Source organism: Mytilus trossulus, chromosome 7 (genome assembly GCF_036588685.1).
Source record: "Mytilus trossulus isolate FHL-02 chromosome 7, PNRI_Mtr1.1.1.hap1, whole genome shotgun sequence".
In the NCBI taxonomy this organism is placed as follows: domain Eukaryota; kingdom Metazoa; phylum Mollusca; class Bivalvia; order Mytilida; family Mytilidae; genus Mytilus; species Mytilus trossulus.
The window spans coordinates 52,848,128-52,870,280 of record NC_086379.1 but is presented as its reverse complement, the minus strand read 5'-3'; the positions used below and the strand labels follow the sequence as shown (position 1 = coordinate 52,870,280).

The following is a 22,153-nucleotide window of genomic DNA, read 5'->3' as shown; positions in this document are numbered from 1 at the left end:
CTTCCTGTTCAATCGAAAGTAGAGTTGTCTGGAAGTAGGAGTAAACTTTGAAGTCTGCTAGGCCAGAAAATGGCTTTAATGGGAAACAATAATGAGTTTGACAATTGCTTTACTGAATCACCCACTTGCATGTATTAATGCATGAATATTTTAACGAGAAACAAGAAATCTCCACTTCATGTTGTTGCAACAGTGATAAGTTGTCAAATATTTTTACTAAGCATAGTCAAAGGCCAACTAGTAGACAATCTACCGACCAAGAAATTAATCATCACAGCACACCAAATCATAATAAAAGCATGGCTGTGAAAGGAGGAATTAGTCTGATTAATTTCTTTGTCTTCAATTCAGAATATGGACCAAGAGAGGGTGACGTAAGTTTATACCAAATATGAGGTATAATTCCTTGGTTATTTTACATTCTAAAATGACGTTCTTCAAATGCTTTGAGTACACACCCTGGTAAAATATGAATATATTGTTTGGGCTATTTTGGGTTGCACTCCCAGAGCATATGCTTTTTTATGAATAAGCTTCCAGATGTTATAGAAAGATGACGTAAGAATATAAGCCTTTTACGGGAAAATACACTCTGTGAAACCGAAAAATCATCTCAACAAGGAAACGTTAAGAAACAATGCTTAAATGTAATATAAGCCATTTTTTATATGTACAAAAGACATAAAAGTAAGTAAAATTATCTTTAAATTCATCCAAACCTATCAACATTCTTTTACGTCAATTCGATATTGTGTTTCTTTATTGGAACATCAAATACTTGCCTTCACCTACATTTTAGACTGTTTTGTTCCAAAAGTATTTGTCCTATTAGTTTAGAAATTTCTCATGGGGCTTGAATTTATACTGATTTTACCACGGATTTGGCCTATACGCCAATATTTTACCCCTTGCTGTCGCTCATGGTAAAACAGTATTAATTCAGATTCCCAAGAATTTTTTATTAAATACACACCTTTTTATTTCATATATATTCTAAGCTGAGATGCCATAATTTCTCAGTTGCCACTCGGACAGAAAGTTAGAACATACTAAAATAAAAATGTTTCTTTCACCAGGAAGAGAAAAAGATCATGTACTACTATCCAAAGAATGACCACATAGATACTAAGATAAAACAAATAGGGCTGTGTGAAGCTATCTGCAAGTTTACTGAGTAAGTACATTTTAAATTGTTATCCTTTTAAGTATCTGAAGTAAATGAGCATGTACATGTAGGCTTACATTTTTACATGTTAATTCTACTTATATACATGTAGACAATAACTGTTTAGTGTCTTTAAATATCAGCTGTATTTGTATGAGTCTAGGAAACAAGGTGTATGCGAGCTTTTAGCAAGCTACAACTCCTGTTTCAATCCGAGTACAAATACAGCTGATATTTAAAGACACTAAACAGTTATTATCGTAGAGGGATTGTATCGGACACAAATTAAGGCTTAGAAATAAGAACGTCTACTTGCAATGATACTTGTATTGGAACTCTGAATAGATAACGTCACAACAACGGTGACATCATGTACAATAGAGAGCGGTAGCGGGAACACCTCAAGTGCAATTCTTAACATTCTGGGGGCCCGCAAATGAATTTAATTACAATAAAATGAAAATAAATTATGAAAATTTCACTTTGAATTACTGTCTCTGATAAATATAAAACTTTGAATATCTTTAACTGTCTTTGATAATGAACACGAATAAAATAAAATTATTTTCTGTAATTAAGCACGAACAGTTAACAGTTCATAAAATTATTGGATAGTCTCATTTGGTCCACATTTTTATCTTTTCCTTTGCATCAGTCTTCGCTCGTCTGGCAGGTAGTATTTCATCACACAGTCCTGTGTATTCATTAGATGTCAGTTCTAGAGGATATAACTTGCTAATAGGTCTAGACGTTTGACCATTTTTAGTCTGTAAAATAGCTGATCTGCTTAACCCATCTCGTCCTTGAATCAATTTGTCGATGATCCCTACATCATGTACATTCCAAATTGTTCTTGAAGTTTCATCATGTATTAGAACAACCTCTCCAATATTAATGTTCTGTTTGACCACTCCTTTAGTTCGATGTTGTTCTCTAAGTGATGTAAGGTATTCACGCTTCCACCATGTCCAGAAATTGTCAATGATATGATTTTGAATCTGTAACAATTTATTAGCTGATGCGTGTGTTAAGTTTTTTGAATTTTCAATGTTTCTATCTAAAGTTCCGGTGTACGGCAAAGTCATGATTCTTCTTCCGTAGAGTAAATGTGAGGGTGTCAATGGTTCATTATCCGTTGGATCCGATGATAGGTACGTCAACGGACGATCATTAAGAATAGCTTCCACTTCTGTGACGATAGTTTCAAGTACACGTAAACTCACAAATGCCTGTAATAAAAAAGTTTTAGGAAAGGCATTTGTGAGTTTACCTGTACTTGAAACTATCGTCACAGAAGTGGAAACTATTCTTAATGATCGTCCGTTGACGTACCTATCATCGGATCCAACGGATAATCATTAAGAAGTGTTTCTAACTTCCAAAACTTCTCCAGGTCGCATTCTTCTGTCTTTCTTGATGTCATTACATTCATCATAGAAGTTGGCTGGTCATTGTAACTTGGCATACCGTGAAGTGGTCCTGACAGTAAATAACCTATTTCTGATTTCACGGCAGTAGGTCCCTCACCTCTTATGATATGGTTTTCTATAATTGACCAATAGTAGTCGGCTCCTACAAGTACTGAGACTTGGAAATTGTCGTTCGCGGTAACTGGATGTGCGAGTTTTATCCCAGATAAATACAATAATTTAGCAGCTTTGCGGATGTAAGTTTTGAGTGGTGCGGAGATTTCCGGTACGATCAATACTCTGATCGGCAATTTTCCTTCATCTGTGAGCAAATAAATAGTTGCGGTTTTTAAGTGTCTAATTTTCGTACTTTCTGCGCTGTCCCCGAACCCGGATAAATTTAAACTTTCTGTGCCAGTTATTGATAACTGCAATTTAGCGGCTAAGTCTTCTGTGATGAACGACCTCTGTGCGCCCTCATCAAAAAGAATGTTGGCATCTAAAGATTGTAGTCTTACAGGACTTATTGCGGTTTTGAGCATGACATTCGTGGTTGCCTGTGAATGTAAAATTGTGTCGGTTTCCTTCGCGTTGTGTTGAATGGTACCTACGTTCACACTATCTTCTTTATCTATTTGTGCATTATCCTTACATAAACTCGTGTGGTGACGCTTATGGCATTTTCTGCATGTTTTATTTGACTTACAATCAACCAAGTTATGATGTCCTAAACAGTTGAAGCATAGGCGGTCTCTTTTTACTATTGACATACGATCTTTATACTCAGTTACTTTGGTACAATTTACTGAGGCATGTGATTCTTGACAATAATCGCACTGTTTAGCATTTAAGTTAGTGTTTTGGTGATTCTTATTTTGGTGGCTGTGACTTGACTGTCTATTTCGCGGTTTTGTGTTCGTCAAAAATGCTGCAGTAGCGGTAGGATTTTCATGACTGTCTGTTGAGTTACCGGCTTCCATGATATTTATTTCATTAAATATGCCTTTGCGTAAGTCTGCCAAGCTTATGTTTGTGGACCCAAATTCTCTTGCAAGGTTTTTTCGAATTTCCCCTGGTAGTTTGTTTAATATTATTGGCACTACCAGCGCTCCATATGAATCATCAGTTTGTCCTAGTGATTCTAAACCTCTTATGTAAATTTCAATGTTGTCATAAAAATGTCGGAGGTTGAAAAGTGTGTACCTAGGCGATGTAATATCAATAAGTTCCTGCATATACCTCTGTGTGATTTTATGTTGCTGACCATATCTTTCTTGTAATAGGGAAATTGCCCTTTTCATAGTTTGCATTAGTGAGTACAAAACCTGTCACTGATTTTAGAGCTTCATCGTGAAGTAACAATTTCAAATAATTGAATTTTTGGACGTTGCTTAAGGTTGGGTTCGTATGCACGGCTGTCTCAAATGAGTCCCAAAATGACTGCCATTGAAGTACATGTATATCTCCATCGAAAGTAGGGAATTCAACTTGGGTAGTTTGTTGTATTCACTGGTTGAGCTAAAGGATGGGCGAAAATCTGACAAACGGTAATTTGAGTTGTTCTGGTGTTCTGTATGTGAAGATTTTTATAATATGAACGGGTTGAGCAGTTTCTATGCGTGGAGTAAAACTTTCTGCGTGTGTATTCAACGATGTAGTTTTGACTTAGATAAATTTGTTGACTTGACGAATTTTACCTTTTAAGTTAAATGCATACTCATCTGCTTCAACAATCTCTGTTTCAATATCTCCGTCATCCAGTTCCTGTACTATGTCCTCATCTAACTTGCGTAATGTTTCTTGCTTCCGTTTCAGACTATCTAATATGTTTGACAAATCCTCTGGTTCCACGGTTCCATCTTCTTCCTGTTGAACGTTTTCAAATTTCTTAATTAGTCTGGAAACTGCACTTCTAGGTCCAGCTCGTATCGAACGTAGCTTCAGATTCATCCTGGTCTCGGTACCAATATCGTAGAGTGGTTGTATCGGACACAAATTAAGGCTTAGAAATAAGAATGTCTACTTGCAATGATACTTGTATTGGAACTCTGAAAATTGGTGTGATTCTTATTGCTCTAAAGAAATGTTTTTAAAACAAAAAGAATATATAAAAGTAATCGTTAACCCACAATTTATACGTCATTGGAATGCGACTGCAATACACATTCTTAGTTCATGCAGGTTCATACAATACTCAGTCCAGCAGCGAGCGGAGCTTTAAAGCAATATCTGTATAGTAGTACACCCAATTGCAGGACAAAAAGTTTAATTACTTATAGGTTGAAATTTCAAGAATCTTGACCAGACATATATATTTTGATTTCCAGATATTTTTTACCCTTATTCAATACCTTTAACAAACTTGAACAAACTTTTTAATTACAACCCAAAAGGATGAAGAAATTCTCTATTAATTTTGGTATAACAAGGCCAAAGGATATTAAAGTGATAGAATGATGTCCAAACTTCATTAATGTACATGTATTTGAAAATAACCTTGTGAAGAAATAAGACCTCTTGTTTTGGGGTTTCAGATCAAGGTCATGGTCAGAATACCTACAAATAAACTGACAATTTTGGCAAAGGTTTCTAGGGAAGTGACTGTCCTACAAAAAAAATGTCAATTGATAGGTCAGACACAGTGTATACAACTGAATTGATAGTCTGAAAAGGAAACTATAACATTTCATCAACAATAAGGGAAATACATGTAAATGCAAACAAATAAATCTTATATAAATAACATGTATTGTTTCTATATTTGTAGAACATTTTCTGATAAACCATGTCAGATAAATCTTATATAAATAACATGTATTGTTACTATATTTGTAGAACATTTTCTGATAAACCATGTCAAAGTTTACATACACAAAAGACAAGACAGACATATTTAGAACCAGAGAAAGATTTCTGGATAATCATGGTAAAATAAAGAAATGTACTGTTTATATTTAAGAGATATCTCAAAATCATTTTTTCTGCAGATTACTATTTCTCATGTTTAACCTGAGTAGAAAGCTGATACATTGTAGATGTTATCTCCCCTTTTCAAAATTCTAGTGATTTTTTGCCATATCAATATCAATAAATAATAAATGAGAGGCGAAATATATCAGAGTGACATTTAAGGTCGAAAATAAACTGACAATGCTATGGCTATAAAAAAAAAAGACCAACAGACAAACAAAAGTACACATAACACAAAATCTCTGGTGATCTGCAAAAGTAATCAGATCCTGCTCCACATGAGGCACCCATCATGTTGCACATGTTTGTATAAACCCAGCAATAAGTCTTATTTGGTAGGTCACATTTGTAACTAATATCTACATGATATAAGTGTACCATATTAGATAAATATATACCTGTGATTTTATTGCAGACAGTTAGTGTACCCTTTACAGAAAAGACCAAGGATGGACAGCCTATAGTAGAATACAGAGAAGAAGATGTACAAGATTGTGTATATGAAGCTTTACTTAAACAAGCTTACAGAATGTTCCATGTATGTTTCAGTTAAAGATCGTAAATAATCTGGATTTTAACAAATTTTCAAATAATTTTTAGTCTAATTTGTCTCTTTGAATGGTTACCTTATAAGTTGACCCTGTTTTGTTTTGTGTTTATTTGTTTTTAACTGGATTTTGTGACAAAAATGTCGGTTATTGATTTAGGGATGTACGGCGGGCGGCAGTGTGGCAACCAAATGTTGTCTGTGCATTTACTCATGAACCGTTCAAAGCTTTTCAAATTCTAATATGTTGTTACAGACAACAAAATGAAGGTCAAGTTCAATAATGACGATTTTGACTTTTACTGTTCAGGAGTAATGGTTCTTGAAAGATTGAAAAATGGCATTTCCAGTCGTGTCTGTACATTCACACATGAACTGTTCAACCAAAGCTTTTCAAATTTTAATATGTTGTTACTGATGACAAAATGGAGGTCAAGTTCAATAATGACGATTTTGACTTTTACCGTTCAGGAGTTATGGTTCTTGAAAGATTGAAAAATGCCATTTCCAGCCGTGTCCGTGCATTTACGCATGAACTGTTCAAACGGCCCGATAACACAGTTAGTGCATTTCTTTTAGACATTAAATTCAAATTAAAAAAATCACACCTGCTCTTTCTCAAAAAGATTTTACAGTATAGTGTACTACCAGTGAGACAAATAATATCAAAATTATAGAAACTTCTACCAGCTCTAACTCAAAATATTGACAATTCTGTGTTAAGGGGGTGTAAAATTCAGTTTGACAGCTTCAGACGTGATAAAATTTGACCTTTTTGAACTGGACCAAATCACTACTTAACATAAAGATTCAGCACCCAAATTTTTTAAACATGTAATTACATCCCCCTACTTAATATTTTATGTATTTAATATCAAGAAATAAATTGGGAAAGTGTGCATCAAATAAAACATGCAAGTTATACACTGTTTACACTAGGGACTATATTTGTAGACAACGAAAACCAAAGGACAATAAATGTGTCCTTGGACCAACCAAAGCTTCCCAAATTTTAATATGTTTTTACTGATGACAAAATGGAGGTCAAATTTGATATTGACGATTTTGACTTTTACCGTTCATCAGTTATGGTTCTTGTGATATTGGCAGGATACAAATAAATGTTAATAAATCTGGTTTGCTGTTGTTGTGACAGCTTCTTGTTTGTTGTTGGTGTAGTTTTTTTGGTGGGGTCACTGTCAGTTGAGTATTCAATCAAAAGTAAAGCTTGATAATTCCCATATTTTGGAAGGGTTGTTTTTCTTAGCGGAGAGGGGCATGAAGGTTTATTTTTGTTTTGTCTATATGTCATTACTACTGTGCATCTTTAAATTGGATTCCATTCTTTAACTTAAGTTTGCTTTGACCAAATGTTATGAAACTGATACACAATACTAATTACCACAAAAAACACAGATCAATGACATTTCGTCTTCTGACTGTTTGGACTTGCCTTAAAAAATCCTTTATGAGAATTCTTAATTTATATGATATGCCAATGGCCTAAAGGAAATAAGTGACAAAAACTCATGCTAGCAAAACTTATTTATGTTGGATCTTGTATGCCTATTAATATGGATTACAGAAAAATAATTAGTTTTAAAGTTAATTTGACTAAAAATGAATAGATTCCTTTGTCATTGAAAATTGCAGATAAAACCATTGCTAATTGAAAAAATGCCTAATATGCATATGTCTTTGTTATTATTTCAGCTTTTTAATGGAACATTTACACACATTTTATCAAAAAACAGCAATGATGTACAATGCCTTAAACAGAGATTAGAACATTTCTACAGTAGGGTAAGTAATGCCATCAGGATAGATAATTTTTACATGTGTAATAGAAATTCCTTAGTGAAATGAAATTTAAGGGTTAGAAACATCTTTTTTCAAAGAACTTTCTAGGTTAAAGTAAACCCTGAATTTTATTGTTTAACAAAGTATAAATTTTATATAGGCTTAAAAATGTTTTGACCTACGATAGTTTACTTTTACAAGTTGCGACTTGGATGGAGAGTTGTCTTATTGGGACTCATATCACATCTTCTTAGATCTATTGAATGAAGACTTTGGCAAAACCATGGAATCAAAAACCATTAAAATAGTAGATTGATTGCATTAGATTTTGTCAGTTTATATGGTCTACCTTTTTAGCTCACCTGGCCCGAAGGGCCAAGTGAGCTTTTCTCATCACTTGGCGTCCGGCGTCCGGCGTCGTCCGTCGTCGTCCGTCGTCCTGCGTCCGTCGTCGTTAACTTTTACAAAAATCTTCTCCTCTGAAACTGCTGGGCCAAATTAATCCAAACTTGGCCATAATCATCATTGGGGTATCTAGTTTAAAAATTGTGTCCGGTGACCCCGCCAAACAACCAAGATGGCCGCCACGGCTAAAAATAGAACATAGGGGTAAAATGCAGTTTTTGGCTTATAACTCAAAAACCAAAGCATTTAGAGCAAATCTGACAGTGGTAAAAATGTTCATCAGGTCAAGATCTAACTGCCCTGAAATTTTCAGATGAATCGGACAAACTGCTGTTAGGTTGCTGCCCCTAAATTAGTCATTTTAAGGAAATTTTGCCGTTTTTTGTTATTATCTTGAATATTATTATAGATAGAGATAAACTGTAAAGGGAAACAATGTACAGCAAAGTAACACCTAAAAATAAGTCAACATAACCAAAATGGTCAGTTGACCACTTTAGGAGTTATTGTCCTTTATAGTCAATTTTTAACCATTTTTCGTAAATCTTGGTAATCTTTTACAAAAATCTTCTCCTCTGAAACTACCAGGCCAAATTTAAACAAACTTGGCCGCAATCATCATTGGGGTATCTTGTTTAAAAATTGTGTGGCGTGACCCGGCCAACCAACAAAGATGGCCGCCATGGCTAAAAATAGAACATAGGGGTAAAATGCAGTTTTTTGCTTATAACTCAAAAACCAAAGCATTTAGAGCAAATCTAACAGGGAGTAAAATTGTTAATCAGGTCAAGAACTATTTGCCATGAAATTTTCAGATGGATTGGACAAACTGCTGTTAGGTTGCTGCCCCTGAATTAGTCATTTTAAGGAAATTTTGCGGTTTTTTGTTATTATCTTGAATATTATTATAGATAGAGATAAACTGTAAAGGGAAACAATGTACAGCAAAGTAACACCTAAAAATAAGTCAACATGACCTAAATGGTCAATTGACCCCATAAGGAGTTATTGCCCTTTATAGTCAATTTTTAACAATTTTCATAAAATTTGTAAATTTTAATTAACATTTTCCACTGAAGCTCTTAGGCCAAGTTCAATATAGATAGAATGATTGTAAGCAGCAATAATGTTCAGTAAAGTAAGATATACAAACACATCACCATCACCAAAACACAATTTTGTCATGAATTCAAATGCGTCCTTTGTTTAATATTCACATAGACCAAGGTGAGCGACACAGGCTCTTTGGAGCCTCTAGTTTTGAATTTGCCATAAAGTTTGGTATATTTGTTATAATGTTTTCTTCAATCTACAAAATTGTTATTTGTATCTCTTCTCTGTTTCAGTATCTACAAACATTAAAACCTCAGTTCTGTGATATACTAGATATATTTTGTGGAATCCACTTTATGCCATTAGACAAGAACACATTCCTCAGAGTCCAGTGTTTCATCAACTTGTTAGAAGCCAAGTTCTCAGCTGTTAAATATACAGCTTTTCTATATAACGATCAGTTAGTCTGGTAAGTTCAACAGATAAAAGAAATGTACATTTCATTCAAAGTTCATAGGTTTAAAAAATCAATGCAAACATTCTGACCAATTCCAGAAAAAAAATCTGTTAAAAATTATTATATTTACAATTAATAATATATTACAAGTCAGGTTTTTCTACTGCTTGCTTTGACTTCCAGTCTTTTCCATTTCATTTATATAAACCTTAAATGAATGTATGGAATTCCTGTGCATACATACATTCCAGTTGAGGATATGTCATATGCCTACATCCTCTTTTATGACTTAGAGGAGCAATATTTGGGATGAATAAAGATATAGGAGGGGTCCTGGTCCCGAAGTCCCGGGTTTAAAAACACGAAATCCCGAAATCCTGGGCTTAAAAACGAAATCCTGAGGTCCTGAAATCCAAAAAAAAGAATTCCCGTATCCCGAAAGAGTCAATCCCGAAATCCTGAGCTTAAAAACACCCGATCCCGGAGTCCCGATAAAGGTCCTATCCCCCCTCATATATCAGTAAAATTATAATTTCTTGTGCATCAAAACTTTAAATGCTTTCAGTTCTACATGTTTTAATTATAGATTGCAAGTTTTTTTGTTGTTGCAAATCCTATCTCTGGAAACAACAGGGTCAGTTTTGTAAAGATTTCATCTTTTGTTTCATAAAAAATTCATAATTGTTGCATTGCAGGAGTGGGTTAGAGCAAGAAGATATGAGGATCATGTATAAATATCTTACTACAAGTCTGTTTCCAACTCATTTAGAACAAGAACTCTTAGGTAGTACAACAACTTCTCCAGCCAGAGTTCAAGGAAGTGTCCATTATGGCAAGTAAGTAAAATATCACCAGTCAAAACGACAGGAAAATTTCTTAAATGAACATATTAATTTCAGTTTAGGAGTTAAATTTTGAGTAGTCTTCATAGGTTGGCTTAAGGTGGTACCCAGCACCTTCACTAAAATAAATTTGGTTTGTTTGATTTTTATAAAATTTTGACAAAGTATTTACTTTGACCCTTTGAAAAAATAGAAAAATTTCAAAAAATTTAAACCAACCAATTTATCAGAAAAATTACACTGGTTATATATCAGTTTGACAAACACTAATTTTCCGTATAGTGTTAGGTTCCACCTTAAAGCTACAATTTTGTGAAACCAAATATAAAAAAGATAAATTCGGGAGCATCAACAAGTCATACTTTTAACAACTTAATGAATTATCATAAAAGCTAAATAGTGTTGAAATTTCTTACAGAATTTTCATGATAAAAAATATCTATCTTATAGACCATAGACAGTTTTTGGAAAATGACGCAGTCATTGTTCCATAACTGCCGACCTGAACTTCATTCCATTTCTCTGCCTACCGCGCTTGGTTTCGTATTTACTATTTGCCATACAAACTGGAATCTGCTTGTGTTATCATTATGCATCATTGTGTAGTATTAAATCAGCCAGGACCCAGTTTACACTGGTTTCTGCTTGTATTCCACTACACTCGAACAAAGTGTTGTAGTTTGACGGGAACCAGTTTTAGAATTTGTGAACTACAAAACGTAATCGGTTATTGTCATTCCGTTTTGGTGTTTCATACCGACTTATATAGTTTGAATAAGCTTAAGACCCTTCAAACATTAATGTGATAGGTATATTAAAGACTGTTTTACAAAAGGATTGAACTGTTTTACTTTCAAAGTCGTACTATAGGGATATCTGTCATATACGGATTTCCACTCTCACCGGTTAATTTCTTCTTTTACACGTGCTTTTGAAACTTCCTGTTTAAACATCGCAAGTTTTAAAATTGTTTTTGAGTGAATTAAACTTATTTTAACAATCATGAAGCGTTCCAGAATCATTTTAAAGCAGTTTCTTCTTCTCTTTGATGATGGAAAATAGGTTTTCTCAAGAAAATACCGCAAACGATCGCAGAGGAATTGAAACGTACAAGTCAAGTCGGCACCTGGTTAAATTGGCATCTAGTCAAATCGGCACCTATTCGACGTCAATTCGGCATCCAATAATATTTGTTATAATATTTTCTATTCAATTAATTAATTACTGTTACCAAGTACAGAGTGAATATGTTGTTGTGTATTTTGGTAAACAACGAAACGAAAGTGAATATGTTAAGTGTATAAAGGTAAACAACGAAACCCTTACCAAAGCTGTTGTTTTAACAATAAGACAATTTGTCTAATTGTAAAAACAAGTCAATTATTAAAATAAAATGGAAAACTCTGAGTCCCTTTCAATAAGTCAAACTTTCATGCCAAATAATTAGCAAATTTAAGGTGTTTTTTTCAGTAAAGTTTAAACAGCATTAAACCAACAGTCCTGTAAAATGCTCAACTGGTTAAAATAATGCAGAAAAATACCCAATATCTCATGTATTAGTCCAAATAATTATGACGTCTGTCAAGGCTATTTTATTATTTTTCTGGGACGCCTTCCTACGACGTTCGTAGGAAGGCGTCCTAGAAAAAAATTAACATAGCCTTGCGGTCATAGGAAGGTGTTCCAGAATAAAATTAAAAAAGCCTTGCCAGACGTAATAATTATTTGGACTACTCATATATATATATCATTAAAAATACACCAAAAAAGTAATTTAGTTGAGAAAAAAAAATATATACAAAATGTACATGAACACCCAAAAATGTGAAAGTTAGTATTTAACTCTTTTTGCTTAAATACTGAAAAAAATTCTGGCAACCCCTTTCTTATTTTTACCCTATTGCTTAAAATACTGTTAAAAATATATATTTAACATGGGTGACAAATTGACTATATCAGGTGTCGATTTTAACCAGGTGCTGATTTGTCCATGTGCCAATTTAACTAGGTGCCGGTTTGACTAGAAGTCTTTGACAATTTAATTCAAATTCAAGTTGAATAATTGGAAAATCATGGTTGTTGTTTTAAATTGCTTTGGTGTAAATACTGAATGTATTTATAGCTTGGTATGAGTAAAACATTGAAGATTTTAAAGGAAAAAACACAAAAGATAATTGTTTTTAACAGCTTGGTCCATTTGATCTGAAACAACGAAACAATAAAACATAGAAACCAAAATATAGCAATCCACTAATATAACCAAAACATGATAAAATTTATTCAACACACAGAAACAAACAAAGTCAGAATCTCACTTCATTTTGAAACAAGTCAATGAAACAAGTTATAGCAATAACTAACCAAAACATGATTAAGAGTTATTCAACACAAAATAAAACGTTGACAAAATACCACTTTATTTAGAAAGGATTATTATTATTTTTAGCAATACCCTATCCAAAACATGATTAAGATTTATTCAACACAAAAACAAAATTGCTGTCTCACTTTATTTTGAGACAATGACAACAATTATACTTATAAGAAAACACTTGCTTACAGAGTTATTAAACACAAAACCAATTAAGATTGGGTGCGAACATGTAGGGTGTGAAAGTGAAAGGGGGTGAAAATGAGTGGGCGCAAACATGAATGGAAGCGAACAGACCCGGATTCAGACTATGTACCAGTGAGAAATATACAAGCCTTTCTACAGTATTTATTTGTACAATTCAGCTAGTCTTGACCTATTCATTTGTCTTAAAAAACCAGCCAGTTGTCACCTTCACTTCACACACACACACACATATACGAATATCAATTATATGCTCACGATACATGTTGCATTGTTAAACTAATTACGGTATGTGAAAATCAAGACTTGCATAAAAACTATCCCAATATTAGAGACAGTGGCGTCATTTTTCTTCAGAGCTTTCAGCTCTTTGATTTAAGCTGTTTGCTATTGTGATCAAACTTATATTTGAATGAACTCACAAAACTGATATTGTTTTGCTTGTAATGGGATGAATTGAGACTGTGTGCAATGTGAAACAAGACTAATGGACATGAATAATTACATTATTTTGTAAGAACGGATGGATTTATGGCGTTAATAGCAAAGTCAACCAAACATGATGGACCTTTATTGTGAATAGTCAGAATTGTTAAAAGTCCTCAGTGTTGTTCCATTGTACTTATTTTAATTCCACATAACACTAAAACAACAGTATGTATTTGAAATAAATGAGTGTATTAATGTGATGACATTTTTTTATTGAAATTTCCAGGTTTATAACAGGTCCTCCAGATATAAAGGATGATCAAAATATTGGTAAAATACCTCGAGTATACTTAAATACCTCAGAGGAGAATGAAGAATGTTACTTATTAGTGTACAGAGCACATAATGCCAGTGTTTGTATGTTAATAAATGGTAAGCTTGTTATAAGTGAATATATTGAAACATTTATGAACTGAATTTTAATGTGCATATTGTTATGCATTTACTTTTCTGCATTGGCTAGAGGTATAGGGGGAAGGTTGAGATCTCATAAACACATTTAACCCCGCCGCAAAAGTCAGGAGCCTCTGGCCTTTGTTAGTCTTGTATTATTTTTAATTTTCGTTTCTTGTGTACAATTTGGAGTTTAGTATGGCATTCATTATCACTGAACTAGTATACATATTTGTTTAGGGGCCAGCTGAAGGACGCAGCCGGGTTCAGGAATTTTTCGCTGCATTGAAGACCTGTTGGGGACCTTCTGCTGTTGTCTGCTCTATGGTCAGGTTGTTGTCTCTTTGACACATTCCCCATTTCCATTCTCAATTTTATAAATTGAAAAAAGTAAATTGTTAGCATTTAATATATTTAAATATTACATTGAAAAAAGTTAACTGGAAATACAAAATTTATTGGCCAGTTCAGAAGACAACATCAAGCAATGTGGCCTAATTATTCTGAAAAAAGGGTATTCAAAGAGCGGCAGACATCATATTGTCCAGATTGCTTGACTTGGTGCAGACAGTATATGTGATGGAGTTAATACTAGTTTTTCTGTGTTTTTACCTCTAGCTTTGACTGGATGTTGTAAAATTAAAAATCAATTTAAAACCTGGTCCTTTGGTTTTCTTTGTCTAGGAATATAGTCCCTAGTGTGAACAGTGCATTACTTGCATTTTTTATTTGATACACACTCTCCCAATTTATTTCTTGATATTTAATGCATGAAATATTAAAAAGGGGGATGATATTACATGTTTAAAAAAATGTAGGTACTGAATCTTTATGTTAAGTAATGATTTGGTCCAGTTAAAAAAGGTCAAATTTTATTACATTTAAAGCTGTCAAACTGAATTTTACACCCCCTTAACACAGAATTGTCAATATTTTTAGTTAGAGCTGGTAGAAGTTTCTATAATTTGGATATTATTTGGTCCCACTAGTAGTACACTACACTGTAAAAATCTTTTTGAGATAGAGCAGGTGCGATGTTTTTAATTTGAATTTATTGTGTTAAAGAAATGCACTACAAAATAACTATTTTATCGGACCACCTGCTGTTCAGCTACCAACAAGATGACCTCTAATTTAAAAAAAGGAAACAAAAGTAGAATTATCTCATCAAAATGCATATTCAGAAAAGTTTGGTTTGAGTTTTTTGTGTAATAGAATAAACACAATGCTTGTCATAAATCATTTTACATAAGAGAAAAAATCTATTCTGGATTACAGGTATTTCATTTTATGTTTCATATCAATTCCGTTGGGACTAGACTGGGATACGGTAGGTCATGTATTTGTAAACATACAAATGTTATCAGTGTATAGAGTTTAGAAACTAAGTCAAACAAAAACATGTAACACAAATATGATGAAGTTTATTTTCAGTAACATTGTGTCATGAACATTTATATTGTATATTTTTATTATTATAGTTTCAACAGCATTGAATTTTGACCTCTGTCAGAAGTTAGATGTTTTCTTGGGACCACAGTTAACAAACTTGGCATCAGACATTGGTGAACAATACTCTAAGCGACTATCTGTCAGGTATAGTTTTGTTTACAAGTTACAGTGAAACAACGGAAAATTCATGATTTTTAATTTTAATGATGGAAGGAGAGAGATATATTTTAGGTATTGTCTGGATGATAAATGTGTATGCATCATGTAAAATGTCTGTAAATTAGAAAACATATCGGACTAAGATGGGCTATTATTTTAATGGGAGTCCATTATTATTGAAGTCCATTATTATTGATGCATGAAAGAAAAATGTGTGTTTAAGAATACACTCTGCAGTTTTATTTATTGCTATTGGTAGTTATTCTGTAACAAAAGGACACACATTTTTATTCTATCGCAAAAAAAATTTGCATCATATAACGTATCATGTCGTTGTCCTCCACCTCCTCCGAAGACACATTTAGTTTCCGTACAATAACTTTAGTTTAAGCGAATGGATCTTTATAATTTTTTACCAGAAGGTTCAATACCACTAAAGGAAGGTTGATTTTGATGGTTATGGTCCCAATAGTTTTGGAATTAGGGGCCAGAAAGGGGACCCAAAATAAGCATTTTTGTAGTTTTCAAACAATAACTTGTTTAAGTGTATGAATCATTAGTCAACATTTTTTTTTTTTAATGTAAAAAAAGGTTTATATCTTATATTGTCTAGGACAAATTTAAAAGTGAGCATCATTCAATTATTTTTAAGTGAGTTATGTCCCTTAGAAATATTTTTTTTTACAAGTTTCATTGTAGATGCTTCCACATCAACATTTCTAGTTGGATTCAATTGAAATTCATATCAAAGGTAAACTTATTTGTCATTGCAGGAAATTTAGATGGGTTGGTCTCTTTTGTTTTGTGTACTAATTGCACTCTTTGAAACATATTTTTAGTGATATGTAAGTTTCGACTTAGCTTGTTGTTGAGGCTCACTTTTTCCTAACCCCTGGTATTGAAACTGTTTATGTACAAACTGTCAAGTTCATTCAAATTTTGATTTCTGACTGAAGAAAAATTCCCATGTGTATTAAACTTATCTTTAAATAGTTAAATATTTTGAAGACCTTTAATACATTAAATAGATTTTCAAAATTAACAATAGTCTTTTTCTAGTGGGTAATTACCTTAAGTGTTAGTTTTAAAAACAAGATTAGGATTACTGAGACTTAATGTGTTTTTAAATGGAATGACCCCTAACTTAATAGCTTGTCTATTATCTAATATCATGGTAAACTTCTTTGATCTGTTTATTTTGTGTATTCTAGTTATTAATATTTAAAAAAAAAGATTTTTAAGGTAGTTGCTTCCTTGATTGCTGAGAAGTAGTTGCGGATCAGGTTTAAAAGGTCATTCTACCAAACTGGTCAAACTTAAAATGAACTTAAATGCACCCATTATGTCACAAGGTTAAGTTTTCTGTATCCAAGTTTGTATCAGAAGTCAGCACCTTAACTTTTATGCAATCAATTTACTCTGGTATTCCCTATCAAAACTTCATCTTTTCACCTCATTTTCTGCTAAATTTGCCATGTTTTCTTTCCATTGTTGTTTATTTACATATTCTTGCATCTAAGCAAACAACGGTTCAGAAAAAGTGCCGACAGTAGTATAAATGTATAAGCTACATGTATTTGTCAATAGCTTCATAGAAATAAAATGCAATCAGCATCAAAATTTGATGAACTAGTAACAAAATGTTTTTATACCAACTCATTACATTTTTTCAAAAGAGAAAAAAAAATAACATTGTTTGTATATGTTTTTCATTTATTGATTTGTATGTAAACCAGGACATTAGTTTTCTTGTTTTCTGTTTTTACATTTTATCATGTTTGCATGGGTTTTTACAAGGTACATGTTTTACTCATTATTGAAGTCAGTTCTGACCTATAGCTGCTCACATCTACAAAATTTTGTCTCTGGTGGATAGTTATCTCATCTTCAATCATGCCATATTTTCAAATTTTAACATATTATCACATGACCTTTTTTGTTTTTCAGTAGTGACCCACCTTACAGATATATATATTTCAACCATATGAACCTAGCTCAGAAAACAACAGTTCATACAGACAATAAAAAAGTTCCAGGTGTCAATATACCTCAAGATACACTACGTCTCATTAGTGACATCAGTTCTGATATGTCCAGGTATGTCATCCATTTGATAGAACCTTAAGGTACAGAAGGAAAATGAAATAAAACTTATCTGTAGAAAATAATACGTCTGATATTTGGGTTGTAAAAAGGGAGGACATAAACATTTCATTCTATACATATATCTACAATTCTAATTCAGTCTTGATGTTATTTAAGATATATACTTATAGATTATCGTTGATCATTTCAACGAGATTGATTTTCTTGCTTGAGCCGGGACGGTGAAGTGAGAAAGGTAATCGAGTTTATATGACCAATGATTATCTGTTTATCGCTACTTTACCTATGACTACGTTGTTAATTTCATTAGCAACGCCACATGCCTGCTTATTTTCTAGCGATAATTTTCCATCTCAAGCAATTAGCATGATATGAAAAATTATCACAAAAAAAGATCAAAGGAAAATCGCACAAAATGGCAATAAAAGAAAGTATAAAGGTTTTTTTTTTTTTTTAATCATATCTACTTGGTCTTGTTGAATTTAACAAAAATCATTTAGATTGAAAGTTAAAGCATCTGTAATCTTACAAAAATCACCAAAGGACAAATCTTGGTTCCTTTGTCAGAATTACCCAGTTGTTTACTCAAGCCAAAAACCAGAAGGAGATAATACAAAAGTGAAGCATTCTTGACAGAAATTAAAACAAGTCAAGTGTTCTTAGAAACAAGGATACAACAACTTTTAAAATTTTAATAACTTAAGAATAACATTGGATATCTACGCTGTTAACTCACTTTAATAACCCTTTATTTGTCCATAAAATAGGATTTTAGGATAAGCAGTTTATATGCTGTTTTTTGTGGCGTAAAACCTCAATACTTTTGTGCAATAGAAACTAGAGGCTCTAAAGAGCCTGTGTCGCTCACCTTGGTATATGTGAATATTAAACAAAGGAAGCAGATGAATTCATGACAAAATTGTGTTTTGTTGATGGTGATGTGTTTTTAAATCTTACTTTACTAAACAGTCTTGCTGCTTACAATTATCTCTATCTATAATGAAATTGGCCCAGTAGTATCAGTGGAAATGTTAATTAAAAATTTACAAATTTTATGAAAATTGTTAAAAAATGACTATAAAGGACAATAACTCCTTAGGGGGTCAATTGACCATTTCGGTCATGTTGACTTATTTATAGATCCTACTTTGCTGAACATTATTGCTGTTTACAGTTTATCTTTATCTATAATAATATTCAAGATAATAACCAAAAACAGCCAAATTTCCTTAAAATTACCGATTCACGGGCAGCAACCCAACAACAGGTTGTCAGATTCATCTTCCAATTACAGGGCAGATAGATATTGATCTGATAAACAAATTCACCCCAAGTCAGATTGCTCTAAATGCTTTGGTTTTGAGTTATAAGCCAAAAACTGCATTTTACCCCTATGTTCTATTTTTAGCCTTTGTGGCCATCTTGGTTGGTTGACCTGGTCACGCCACACATTTTTTAAACTAGATACCCCAAAGATGATTGTTGCCAAGTTTGGATTAATTTGGCCCAGTAGTTTCAGAGGAGAAGATTTTTGTAAAGATAACTAAGATTTACGAAAAAATGGTTAAAAATTGACTATAAAGGGCAATAACTCCTAAACAGGTCAACTGACCATTTCGGTCGTGTTGACTTATTTGTTGATAATACTTTGTTGAACATTATTGCTGTTTACAGTTTATCTCTATCTATAATAATATTCAAGATAAAAACCAAAAACAGCAAAATTTCCTTAAAATTACCAATTCAGGAGCAGCAACCCAACAACCAATTGACTGATTCATCTGAAAATTTCAGGGCAGATAGATCTTGACCTGATAAACATTTTTATCTCATGTCAAATTTCCTCAAAAGGTTTTGGTTTTTGAGTTATAAGCCAAAAACTGCATTTTACCCCTATGTTCTATTTTTAGCCGTGGCGGCCATCTTGGTTGGTTGACCAGGTCACGCCACACATTTTTAAAACTAGATACCCCAAAGATGATTGTGGCCAAGTTTGGATTAACTTGGCCCAGTAGTTTCAGAGGAGAAGATTTTTGTAAAAGATTACTTTAATTTACGAAAAATGGTTAAAAATTTACTATAAAGGGCAATAACTCCTAAACGGGTCAACTGACCATTTTGGTCATGTTGACTTATTTGTAGATCTTACTTTGCTGAACATTATTGCTGTTTACCGTTTATCTCTATCTATAATAATATTCAAGATAAAAACCAAAAACAGCAAAATTTTCTTAAAATTACCAATTCAGGGGCAGCAACCCAACAACCGATTGACCGATTCATCTGAAAATTTCAGGGCAGATAGATCTTGACCTGATAAACATATTTACCCCATGTCAGATTTGCTCTAAATGCTTTGGTTTTTGAGTTATAAGCCAAAAACTGCATTTTACCCCTATGTTCTATTTTTAGCCCTGGCGGCCATCTTGGTTGGTTGACCGGGTCACGCCACACATTTTTTTAACTAGATACCCCAATGATGATTGTGGCCAAGTTTGGTTTGATTTGGCCCAGTAGTTTCAGAGGAGAAGATTTTTGTAAAAGTTAACAACGACGACGGACGACGGACGCCGGACGCAAAGTGATGGGAAAAGCTCACTTGGCCCTTCGGGCCAGGTGAGCTAAAAAGGAACAAGTCTATTAGTTTTAGATTTACAGAAATATTTTTTTCTTTTTCAGAAATGGAGAAGATGGTGAGACTATAGTAAAGACTGCTTCAGATAACTGGGTTGTTGGTAAACGGTCAGACCAAAGAGAATTCTATGTTGTTATTAACCAGAAAAATGCTAACTTAATAGAAATTAATGGTAAGTTTTCTACAGTTTTACAGCTATTCTTTTTATCAGGTGTATACTTAAACAAATAATATAATATATCAATGAAGATTATATAATATTGCTTGCTATAAAAGTATTAATAAAAAAACTGTTTGTAAGTGAATGTATCAAAATATTATTTAACACTTTTGAAATATGAGTACATCTTTTAAGAGGTTTTAAATTCCCTTTTGAAGTAAAAAAAGATATAAAAAAAAATATATAAGTTTTCTTGTGGCACCTCTAAAACAAAACTAGCAATATTTTATTTATACAACTAGATGAGAACAGATATAAAGAAATAAGTGTATTTTTTTCAGAGGAAGTAAAGAGACTATGTGCCAGTCATTTTAACAGTATTTTCTTCCTGGACTAACTAATGTGAATGGTAATGAATTATGACAACTAATTTATTCAAATTGTATGTGATGTGAATTATGAATGTGCAATAAATTACAAACAATGTTACTGTGTGATATTTGAAATAACAACTCCACGCAGTAAATGGTGTGTTTATTGGTAAAGATATGAGAAAATTGTAACAGGAGAAAAAACTTCACAAGGTCTTATGAACTACTGTTTTTAAACCAATATAAAGTGTATTTTTAGTTTGCTGAATACTGTATATTCAGAAATTATTGTGATGTTTTTATTATTGCGACAGGTTTATAGTTGCAATAATTTAAACTCACATTTTGAAATTTGATTTCCTCAATATGGCAAAAATTAAAATAACATTCTAGTTTAGATTGACTAAATCGCAATAATAAATGCACTCAATAATTTCTGAATTTACAGTAGTTGAATATACTATATGAATACTATAAACTTATTATAGTGTATACAGCACATCATCCTTGAATATGTCACAAGGTACACTCCTGTCTATCAATCTTCACACCAACTCTGGCATATTGTTGCAGGTTGGCAAGTGCCCAAGAGGAAACTATTGTATGAAACCAAAAACTAAAATCCTATTCACAGTTGAAACTTTTTGAAATTTTAAAAATAACTCTCCACTTTGAAGGATGGGTAGTGTAGCTGTGTATGGTAAAGCCTTGGTCACACCTTAACGGATACCTCGAACAGATGCCTAACTTATAATTTTTTTTTCAATCCCTTCATGTCTGTTCTTATCTGTTAGACATCCTTCCATATCGTTGCATGTCTGTTTCGCGTACATTTTATCCGTCATCGTCTGTTCTGTCCGGTTGAATTTTTTTAGCATGTTCAAAACTTTGAACGGACCTCCAACAGATGAAATGTCTGTTGAACATCAGTGGGTGTCCGTTTTTTATGGTACTCGTCCGTTTCGTTTCTGTTTTGTATCCGTTATGTGTCCATTATACATCCTTTGAAGGTATGGAAGATAAATTCACCAACAGACTTCTACCAGACGTTTAACGGATAAAACGGAAGTTGAACGACCAAAAAACGGACTTCTACTGGAAGTTTAACGGATAAAACAGATGATGAACAGATCTGAAATGGATAAATGCCAATTGAAAATTTCGC

At 32.9% G+C, this 22,153-nt stretch overlaps 1 protein-coding gene across 1 annotated transcript; it reads left to right on the top strand.

Moving 5' to 3' along the window:
• Positions 1 to 6: 6 nt before the first annotated feature.
• On the top strand, positions 7 to 21,098 carry LOC134725283 (vacuolar fusion protein CCZ1 homolog). Its single transcript, XM_063588968.1, has 12 exons — positions 7 to 374; positions 1,077 to 1,174; positions 5,410 to 5,500; positions 5,960 to 6,082; positions 7,805 to 7,894; positions 9,643 to 9,818; positions 10,502 to 10,642; positions 13,939 to 14,084; positions 15,587 to 15,701; positions 17,664 to 17,813; positions 20,502 to 20,629; positions 20,959 to 21,098. The coding sequence occupies exons 1-12, from the start codon at positions 138 to 140 to the stop codon at positions 21,012 to 21,014; spliced, it is 1,551 nt and encodes a 516-aa protein (XP_063445038.1). The 5' UTR covers positions 7 to 137; the 3' UTR covers positions 21,015 to 21,098.
• Positions 21,099 to 22,153: the final 1,055 nt, after the last annotated feature.